This window comes from Capronia epimyces (assembly GCF_000585565.1).
Source record: "Capronia epimyces CBS 606.96 chromosome Unknown aczIQ-supercont1.9, whole genome shotgun sequence".
Classification (NCBI taxonomy): Eukaryota; Fungi; Ascomycota; class Eurotiomycetes; order Chaetothyriales; family Herpotrichiellaceae; genus Capronia; species Capronia epimyces.
Window position 1 is genome coordinate 76,263 of NW_006912912.1, and position 10,372 is coordinate 86,634.

At 50.1% G+C, this 10,372-nt stretch overlaps 5 protein-coding genes across 5 annotated transcripts; 1 reads left to right on the plus strand and 4 right to left on the minus strand.

Annotated features, from left to right (window-relative positions):
- Positions 1-869: 869 nt before the first annotated feature.
- Positions 870-2,339, minus strand: A1O3_09008 (uncharacterized protein; the record flags this gene model as incomplete). Its single annotated transcript, XM_007739104.1, has 2 exons — positions 870-2,180; positions 2,229-2,339. 2 exons carry the CDS (start codon positions 2,337-2,339, stop codon positions 870-872), a joined length of 1,422 nt encoding a protein of 473 aa, XP_007737294.1.
- A 306-nt stretch (positions 2,340-2,645) lies between these two features.
- On the plus strand, positions 2,646-3,911 carry A1O3_09009 (uncharacterized protein; the record flags this gene model as incomplete). Its single annotated transcript, XM_007739105.1, has 1 exon — positions 2,646-3,911. The coding sequence occupies one exon, from the start codon at positions 2,646-2,648 to the stop codon at positions 3,909-3,911; it is 1,266 nt and encodes a 421-aa protein (XP_007737295.1).
- Positions 3,912-4,523: 612 nt separating this feature from the next.
- On the minus strand, positions 4,524-5,396 carry A1O3_09010 (uncharacterized protein; the record flags this gene model as incomplete). The annotated part of the gene is made up of 2 exons (XM_007739106.1): positions 4,524-5,271; positions 5,347-5,396. The coding sequence occupies 2 exons, from the start codon at positions 5,394-5,396 to the stop codon at positions 4,524-4,526; spliced, it is 798 nt and encodes a 265-aa protein (XP_007737296.1).
- Positions 5,397-6,092: 696 nt separating this feature from the next.
- A1O3_09011 (uncharacterized protein) lies at positions 6,093-6,718 on the minus strand (the record flags this gene model as incomplete). Its single annotated transcript, XM_007739107.1, has 2 exons — positions 6,093-6,494; positions 6,617-6,718. The coding sequence occupies 2 exons, from the start codon at positions 6,716-6,718 to the stop codon at positions 6,093-6,095; spliced, it is 504 nt and encodes a 167-aa protein (XP_007737297.1).
- Positions 6,719-8,262: 1,544 nt separating this feature from the next.
- Positions 8,263-8,882, minus strand: A1O3_09012 (uncharacterized protein; the record flags this gene model as incomplete). The annotated part of the gene is made up of 2 exons (XM_007739108.1): positions 8,263-8,756; positions 8,810-8,882. 2 exons carry the CDS (start codon positions 8,880-8,882, stop codon positions 8,263-8,265), a joined length of 567 nt encoding a protein of 188 aa, XP_007737298.1.
- Between the last annotated feature and the right edge of the window lie 1,490 nt (positions 8,883-10,372).

Here is a 10,372-nt window from a genome sequence, read left to right on the forward strand (position 1 = left end):
CTGAATCATGCAATGCTTCAGAGTTGGGAGAGGTCGGCAGGTCAATGTTAGGCTTAGGAGGCCCGGTGGACGGAGTACAACACCGGCTGCAGCTGCGTTTGGAGAAGCACTGATCGCCCCAAGAACTCTAGGGTGGCGCACTTATCACGTGTCATGTCTACGGCGGGTGTTACGATGTAGCCTTGCTCACAGAACACAGCAAGGACAGCCTTGCATCTGCACCAGGTTACGCTACATAGAACCTGGAAGTACTGCAATGCCGGCACCATCAAGATGCTTGCAGAATGGGACGAATAGGAAAAGGAAGCGTGCACGAGTAGGAGGATAAAGTAGGTAGACATGAAATATGGGGGAGACATCTCATTGTATTTCGCCCCTGGAATGCATATGTGTTCCGTGGCCTGGTTTTCCTTCCGGCTGCATCTGCACTTGCCACAATGGCTGAAAGTCCTTTGCTCTGCCAGACATCTGAGTAGCCAACGATGTGCTCCCGCGGGCTCAAATATGGGCAGTCTTGCGTTCTATATCTGTAGCCTTGTTACGAGGCCAGACTGTCGCAGGACGCAGCATAATACACCTTCAATGCTTAATCATCAACTGGTAGATCATCACTCCGGCCGGATCCTGAATCATATCCTTCGAAAGCGGCAATCACTTCCACCAAGAATCTGTGTGAACCAGCGAGGCTGGATAGCATGCACCCGCCCAAGTGCCCATCACCAACCTTGGCCAAAAATCGACCGCACCTTGACGCGTGATGATTATCGTCATGTATGGTATTCGACCTTTACCGGGGCCACAGGGCGGGTTGGCCTGTAGTTCTTGCAAGGGACATAAAAAAGAGAGAGGATGTCGGTATGCGCTGGCCATCACACTTCTTCGACGTATTCTTCTTGACTACCCGGAACCTCGGGGTCGTCCTCAGAAGAAGCCTCTTGGATCTCTTTTTCTTCCTCGGCAGCATCGTCAGCGCTGACAACACCGCGCAGTTGAACGTGGCCGTTGACATCATCCAGTCGCTCAATCTTCCAGTCTTTTGCACCCGCCAGTTTCTGCAGCTCTTTGCGGAACGCATCAACATCTTCCTGGCTAAGATCAAGCTTTTTGAGCTCTGCCTTAGAGAGACTTGAAATGTGGCCGTTTTTCTGCATGATCACAGTCTCGGCCTTCTCATCTTGAGTCAGCACTATGCGACCCTTTTCGAGTTTTTTGCCGTCACGGCCCAGGTATCTCATTCCGCCTAGCTCCACGTTCCCCAGGAACACTTGCTGAGTCTGACCTTGATCGAGAGTCGGTCGCGAGTTACCTTCCTCATGACGAGCTTCCCACAAAGGAACATCATCTTCCGATATGATTTCTCGGCATTTGAGTGAATGGACACGGCTTTCCTTTGGCGGCTGGAAAGTAACATCGTTGCAAAGGCGGGGTGTATAAATGATCATGAGGTACGAGCAAGTAGCAGTCTCCTTGATCCAACCAATTCGATCGGTCAATTGGGGATTGCAATGAAATTGAATCTCAACCTTACGGTCGATTCCAGTAAGATCACAAGGGGTTCCACCTTCTAGCTGCTGAACCAAATAATTGGTCTCGGCCTTGGACCTCACTTCGGTGGAGGGGGAACGGTCTGGCTTTGCACGTGGAGAGGAGCCTTTGGAGCCTGGATGGTTAAATTTACCCAGGACGTAGCTCGGTGTTGTGGGATCTTCCTGCGGCGGCCAGACTCTACCATTCGTTCCCGGAGGGAGGGCATGAAATTGTGTCACCTGCGCATCATGGCAGAATGAATACGTCCACCAGCCGGTCGAATAGTAGAGGCACTGGTTCGAGGCCATTCCCTGGAGCAGCTCCGACGCTCTGCTAACTGCGCGATCCAGCTCCTTTTCTCGGTCTGTGGCAGAGGGTTCCGGCGCGGTGTCATTGCGCTTGCTGACTTTGGCCTCAGGTATGAAGCAGAGGTGAGGGTAGCCATGGAGGAGGATGAGTTCGTATGTTCCAGGGGAGTCGGCACCCGTTTCCGGCGAATCGCCGTCAGACTCTGGATGGTCCAGATGCGGAGACACGTCGCTGGACTGGACTGGCGCATGGTTCGACCGTTGGACAGGTACCTTTTGTTTTGAAGGTAGATAAGCGAGGGCCTCAGACTCCAGGACGTACGAGTCTAGGAATTCTATGCCGTACTAGAAGATGTGAGCATGGGAGACACCCAGCCGGCAGAAACATCGTACCTGTGGAAAGGCGAAGACATCGTCGTTAACGCTGAACACACTCTCGCTGGCAAGGCAGCATGTAAGACTCAGGGCAGCACTGAAGATCCAAAGACTCTTCATTCCGAGCATGACGCCTCCTCGATGGTAGATGTCCTGCGGCACGTACCCGGAGTTGTCCCCTCGACGACACGTCGCAGAAAGCCAGACGCGGAGTTACATGCGCCAAGCCCGGGGTGGCTAAAGCGGCGAGCTTCCCGAGCCTTAGGAAGCCTGGGCCTGGGCCTGAGCCTGAGTGAGCCCTTTGGTTCCATGGCTCGAAAAGGCATGATAAACATTTGTTTTTGGATCGCCCCCCCCTCCCGTTCAGTCCCAACCATCCCCTCTGCAATTCCATCCCAAGACCAAATAGGCTTAACGAATCCCAGACTCTAAGGTATGGCGGGGGAAACGTTCTCGCTCGCCGGTAAAGGCTTGAAACTCGATACGAAAGAGGATATCGAAAAACATATTCAGCCACTCGTGGCGTCCTCTTCTGTCACTCACATCGATCTGTCAGGAAATACGCTCGGTGTAGCCGCGTGTGCCGCTCTCGCGCCCATTTTGGCGTCCAAGTCGACCCTGGAGAGTGCCGATCTACACGATATCTTCACCTCCAGATTACTTGAGGAGATTCCTCCCGCTCTGTCTTCCCTCTTGACCGCCTTGTTACAATGCCCTCACCTCCATACGATTGACCTCAGCGATAACGCCTTTGGTCTCAACACCAAGGACCCTCTAGTCGATTTCCTGTCCAAGCATGTCCCTTTGAAGCATCTCATCTTGAATAATAATGGCATGGGTCCGATCGCCGGGACTTCTATCGCGGAGGCACTGGTGACACTCGCTGAGCGAAAAGATGAAGCAAGAAAAGAGGGCAAGGACGTTCCACACTTGGAAAGCATTGTCTGTGGCAGGAACCGGTTGGAGAATGGGAGCATGGCTGCCTGGGCAAAGGCGTACGAGGCACACAAGGCAGGTATCAAAAGTGTAAAGATGACACAAAACGGTATTCGGCCGGAAGGAATATCCCATTTAATTTCCTCTGGGCTGTCCATCTGCAGCAATCTGGAGGTCCTCGATATGCAGGACAATACATTCACGCTCAAGGGTGCCCAGGCTCTGGCGAGCGCGATCAGGGGCTGGTCCGGGCTGAAGGAGCTAGGTGTTGGGGATGATTTACTGGGAGGAAGAGGTGCGACCAAGGTGTTTGAGGCCCTTACTTCGGGAAACAACAAAGACATCGAGGTTCTCAGGCTGCAGTTCAACGACATTCATCCCGCTGGCCTCAAAGCTCTCCTACAAGCTGCCCAGGACGGTCTTCCTAGACTGCGGCGGGTGGAATTGAACGGCAACAAGTTCGAGGAAGATGACCCATCCGTGGAGGCGCTGGCTGAACTCCTAAGCGACCGAAAGGATGAGGGTGGCAAGCATGAGGATCCGGAAGACCACTGGGGTCTGGATGACCTCGACGAATTGGAGGGAGAAGACAGTGACGCGGAGGAAGAGGATGAGGAGGCTGAGGAGGCTCAGGAGGAGGAAGAGGAGGAGGAAGCGCGGGAGAAGCTCTTGAGGGAAGACGAAGAAGCAGAAGACATGACCGTCTCTCTGAAGAGTGATGCTGAAGTGGACGAGTTGGCAAAGGCCCTTGACAAGAACCTTTGACACTCTTCGACAATCACCCCACCGCCGAGCGGCAATTGGTGTAACGGCACATGCTTGGATTTCTCGTAAGCGATACCCCTTAGAAGAGCTCGGTGCCGGAGTCTGCCCTCTGGTGAACAAATTTCAAACGCCCTGAATCTGTATTTTAACAGCTGTCCGATCGGCAGTGATATGTCAAAGAGTTGTACAGTTTCTGTCATTCCCTTCGAACCTTCTGATAGTCTCAGCGGTGGTGACGCAATATATGGCAGCTGTCTGGAACTAGGATCCCAACTCCTCTGTACCAGTTTACATCAAACATGGGGAGTGCTTAGAACTCTCAGTCCTCCGGTGTACTCGGCAGCACAGGACATGCCAGACTCTGCTCCTGTTTGTATTTTGCATCCACCTCGGCCGTCGATTTGTGACGAAGAATGCATTCCACCCGGCCTTCAATTTGACAAGGACGGCGCGGGTGATTTACCTGTGCCGTTGGGGTGCAGGGAGCTGCAGTCCTGCCTTGGACGGGTCTCACCGTCCTGAGGAAGGCTTCTATCTTCCGAAGGCCAGTGTGAGGTACCTGACAAATGTTTTTTGGCCCCACAAACCCATCTCTAGGGATACAAAATCCATCTAGCTACCATAGATCTGTAGCAGTCTGTCTTCAGCGCCGTCCAAAACACTCCAGTGTTCAAGGACTTCCAAATTCTCTGCTTCAGCCTGAAACATCTTGTCAGGTTCTTGGCCGGGACCAAAAGGGTTCGCAGTGGCCCCGGGATTTGCTTGAGCCATTTGCTGAGCCACTTGACTGGCCGAATTCTCGTTGCCGAGAATGAATATAAACACGCTCTGGAGGCCAAACAGGCACAAAAAGTACCAGGACAAGCTCGAGACCCATCTGACATCCAGGTCTCGAGTCATAACGCCCGACTGTAGCATGGATTTGAATCGAATGGTAAGAGGGAAAGGCAACTTGAGAATAACAAAGCCGGCGAAGAAGGCATTGATCCAAGACATGATGAGTGTTTGCGGGATCATCATGGCCATGTTTCCTTTCATCATCCCCATCATTCCTTCCATGGCAGCTGGATCAGACATAGGGTTTGGTGCCGCTTGACCTCGTGATTCTGCCCCGCCCCTTAGAAAAGTGCCCTTTTTGTACCCATCAATGAGATATTCTTTCCGCGTGTTGAAAGCTGAGGACGAGATTGCCGCGGCGGCATTGTTTCGCAGATTAATCCCACGTATGAGAGCTTGTCGTTCGCGAGACTCAAGCAATGTGGCAGGCGGCTTGGAAGGGCTGGCGAGGAGTACGGTGGCATAATGTCGAAGAACACCTGTGAGAATCATAACAATCGTGATTGGGAGCAGGATCCAGTAGCTTTCCAAGAGTGTTAGTTGAGCCAAAGCAGGAGCCAAAGCAGTACTGCTTGGGCGCCTAGGTTCGAGAACTTACAACAAGGCAGGATCCCGGTGGATCACCTGCTCAGTCCCCTGAACAGCCATGATTTTTGCCGGCCTCACCTCACGCTCCGTGGAAAACCGCTTCGGATCGTAGAACGAAATCTAGAGTCGAGTTGATGGTCTATGGGAGCAAAGGTCCATGAAGTGGGAGTGTTGTAGCAGCAGCAGTTTACAAGGTTCGGCGCAGTTGCCCAGTTGAGACAGCGGTCGGCGCATCGGATAAACCTTCCCCGAGCCAAACACAGGGGTAAGGCTGCTTCATGCGTTTCTTTCCACCTCTACGGAGTATACAGAGAGCAACTCGGGGTCCCCAACCTTGAAAGCTATCCACCCTCTGTTTGTCCGCACGCAGAGCGGTAAGAATCAGTGGGAATGAGCTTACAGCTTACATGGGCACAGCGTAGTAGAGGAAAAGTTCTTCCATCCTTGTTGTGTGTGGACCAGACTGCGCCGAAGTCTAAGTAAAGCAAACTTTTCCACACTTCAGGCCAACCAGTACTATCATGACAAGCAACGTGACGGAGAGAACCAATTTTTTGTTCACTGATCAAATTTGTGTGAAGCCATGTTATTGCATACTTGTGCAAGGTGCCTATTTCTTTGCCCGTTGCCTGTTGGCTGATGCTATGGGAAGATTCCCCAGGGGTATTGGTGCCTTACGCACCCTGTCTCGCTCTTTTGTTCACTGCGCAGTTTTCCCTCTCCAGCCTCTTTGAGGATCATCTGGCTGAAAGGTATTTACACAAACTGCCAGGATTCTTCTGCTTCGCGATGGTCGACAATTTCCCAGAGATCGCCCTGCTGTGCATTGCTCTTGTCCATGATGTGCTCTGTGTTGTTGTCACTAGTAACATTCTCAGCATTGCTCTTGTCCATGATATGCTCTGTGTTGTTGTCGCTAGTGACATTTTCAGCATCGTCTTGGGCGATGTTCTTGGTGCCACCGTTGGTGGTAGCTGCCAACGCTTCCGGAGAACTGGCCGAGCTTTCCAAGTGATGATTTGATTTGATGCATCTCAAGCAAGGTTTTTTGGTTGCGAGCGCCTTGTATTCACTCCATTTCACCACTCCATCCGACTCATTCGGCAGCTTCCACTGGAGACCCCAAATGTTCTTGCAGCCTTTAACAGAGCAGATGTACTAAATTCAATGATTAGTAGGGATCCATACAAACGACAATTCCATACAGTGAATAGAGGTGAATAGAAGGCCGTCACATGAGGGTAGATGGATGCATATTCACAATGCATGAATCAACTTACAAAAGCAAGGCCGGTCTCTGGATCACCAGTGAAATCTGCTGGAGGAGAGCGGACTGCGTAAATTGCCGGTCGAAGAAGGAGTCGGGTTGGTTTGTCCATCATTTTTCCGGTGGTATCTTGACCAGGAGGGCGTCGATCTTGATCCATGACAAAGGTATCTGTGCACTTCTTGCGTACTGCAGTGTCTTAGATAGATGCAGGAAGCGACAGGATGCTTTTGCAGAAGATCTTGTGAAACTTGACCGATCTGTGGAAGATCGGTCGGTGTTGGATATCAAAAGCAAGTGAGGGTAAACTGCGAGACACATGAAAATTTGACGGGATAGGAAAGGCAGCCGAAGGGCGACTCACTAACCAGCCATCAACTATGAACTCTTTCTAACAAGAAGTGCAAACATATACGGTGACCTTGGTACGGGAAAATAGGGTAAGGCATAACATTCTCCTCAACTGGTGTGCAGAGGTCGGTCTCGCCATATCGAAGATCCCCTGTACCCCAAATTGGGATCTTCTTGCCCGTCATTGAAGTCAAGCCTTCGATACCGTTGTTTGAGTCTGCACTAGGTCTCTCGTGTCTGCGACTTTCAAAGCGGCCTTAAAAGAACGGCAGCACAGCCCCTGAAACGTTGGATGTGGACTTGACTGCTATGTACAAATAGTAGACAGAGGACCAGCATACCCAAAGGCCCCATGGTTCGTCGTAGGTGACTGTCCGAAGGGTTTGTTGTAGCAATAATAGCGCTTTCCCGGGACCAAGACATGTCGTCTGAAATACGATGACAGATGCAGCATTCTTCAGCAAATTTCGGCTGGTCACAAAGCCTGGAGTCGATTGGTCCCATGTGTATCTTGGAGCATGAAGTTGGAAACCATTCGTAGCCCATGTTCCGTGCCCGTCGTGCCTCAGTGATCCTGCGAGCGTAGCTTCTTATGGTGCCTTTCAGTCTCAGGGTATAGGATTGTTCAGAGGTTCAGAAACATTGATGCGCGTTTGACAAAGAGACCACGTCGGCAATTCGGTGCACAGCCGAGGCGTCCAATCCATCGTGGCAGACTAGAAGGTTTGCTGTGCCAGGCTTGGGGGGTATGGGTTCCCAGGTCTTAGGAGCTAGGTGAAGGCGGCGAAAGGAACAAGAGGCAGTCAATAGAACTCGAAACGCGGAATCCTTTGGCTCCTGCTTCAGATCCCTTGCACAGCCTGGTCATATCGCTCCCCCAAACGGCACACTTCCCGATGCAACAATGCTCTCCAACGTCGTCACATCGATGCACTCGTATAGCGAACAGTGGCATAGTCGCAGAGTAGTAACTGGGGCCCTGCTGGGCATATTTCCTAGTAATAGATCACCATTTCACAGAATTTCGTCGGCGACCAAAGTTGAATAGCGCATTGTATCCCTGAGGTCCGTTCCGGAGTGCTGAGTCTGGAGATATGTGCAGTACATGCTAGAAGGCCGCAATGGCAGCCAAGGTAATCGCTTCGGAGGTGACAGTGGAAACCAGACTGGAGCATCCCGATATCACTGAAAGTCAGGAGTATAGCGTACATGGCTGGGTTCGAGGCTGAGGGCTTTCCTGGTTCCTGGCTCTAGGGAGATATTGATGGCGGTGTCTCCCTTTCACAAAATCGGCATAACCGTCGAGTATCATCGTTTCGCAGATCCAGGCAACCATGGTTGGGGCTGCCAGTTGGCCCCCGGGTTGGCTCCGGTCTCTTGTGTGTTCTTGAGAGAGTCAGCTTCTGGCGGATGTACCGCGGTCTCAGCGGCAGTTCTGGTCTTCTGTAACTGAGGAGGTTGGCCTGGCATGAATTCTGCGCTGGCTCTGTCTATCTCCGGGGCAGCACGCAAGGGAATTGTGGCGGCAGAGTTGGGAGTTTCGATGTATCTTGGTTTTTCCGCCCATCTCTTGTCAGCAAGCTGAGCATTATGCTTCAACAAGGTTTGTCTCTGGATGTCTGCCGCCTGCTCCTGTAGACTCGGGGCATCTGCGCGGGTTTGTCGCAGCCACTGATGCCATTGAGGAGAGATTTGAACATCAGAGAAATGGGTTCGGCGGTTGGTGTTCACTATACGCCGCCATCGACCAGGGTTGAGGGTGTCTTTGAATTCCCAGAAAGTGTTTCCCTGGAGATCTTGACCTGCTTCTCATTAGGTTCCATGCTTGCTTCGCCTTGCCATGAGGCACACGTACCTATCAGGAACTTCTTCCGCCACGGCAACCTCAACATCTTCCATCGCAACCAGAGATCTCTGACTGCTTCCATGCTGATTGCCGAGCTCGGTTGACTGATACTCGTACCAAACCCAATGTCGTCGGTAGTTGGATGTCAAGAATTTTGGCGGCAGTTATTGGCGACTCGCCCCGTTTCGGTAAGAGGTTGACGCCGCCTTGTACGGAGTACAGAGTATCCGTACAGTGTACGGAGGTGTGCACCAAATGTAGTGATAGTGGAGCCAATGACGCTAATACAGGATTATCGCGCCGGTATAGCGCTAGAGGCTTAGTAGGTAGGGGTAGGAGCGGTGAGCTCGTTACCGCTCTTTTCAGGGCTAAATCGACGTCGTTAATACTCTCGATAGTTAGATCTTCCTCGCGCTAAGTATAATAACTATGATTTTATCGTTACTATTATAAACGGTATCCTATTTAGATTAGCGCTATTCTATCAATTAGACGCCTCGCTCTTAATAGTGCTCTTAATAGTACTCTTAATAGTACTCTTAACAGAGCGTGATATTAACCGCTATTTCGACGTTAAGAGGTAGTTTAAAGGTAGTTAGGCGGTAGTTAGAGGCTCTCTATTACGTAGGAAGGGCTATTTATAGTATAGATAGTCCTTAGGTCGTTCCTAAGACTCTTAAAGATTAGCGTTTATTAATATACCCTCCTCTATTTCTTATTTAGTAGCTAAATAGGCGTAAGAGAGAGAAAGTAAGCGGCCGAGATATAAAGATACTTCTTCTTAATAGCGTTCTCTCTTATAAGCGATATCTTAGGTAGATCACGGTACTCGATATTCTATTACTAAGCGTATTTAAGTACTTACTCTCTTTATTATAGGTTACTCAGCTTAGGAGGTTTTTAAGAAAATCAACGTTCCGCCGTAGACTACGTAAAGGTTATTAAAGAAGACTAAATAGAGAGGTTTCGATCCTAATAAGGATATTAAAATTCTCGCGTATTTTATAGAGAATAGCTATAAGTTAGGTCGGCCGAGAGAGATAAGTAAGAAGACGAAGAACACTATTCTCGACGTAGTTTAGGTAGATAGATATAGTCGTAAGAAATCAAGTAAGGTTTTAGCCTATAAACACGGTATTAGTTCCTTATTAGTACTACGTACTCTATATAGTAATAGACTCTTAAAGATAAAACTAATAAGAAAACCTAGCTTAAATAGCTCTTAGAAGAAGGCGAGACTCGCCTTTTATATAGCTTATAAGGATTAGACTCTCGAGAATTAGAAGAACATTATTTAGAGCGATAAGACGAGCGTTATTTTAGAATAAAGAAGAGGTTCTTAAATACTCTAGCGACGGCCTAAGAAGATCTAGAAGAAGTTAGTTATTAGGAATAGATAGAAAGAATAACGTGGATGATAAGCGAGCTGGCCAGATAAGCGAGCTGGCCACTCCAACCCGACCACCTCAACATAATCGGCCTATACTTAACCACCACACATTGAATTGTTTGGAATTACTCAGATTCCTCTTCCTCAGACGAAGTAATAACTACTTGACAGGTTCTGGAGTT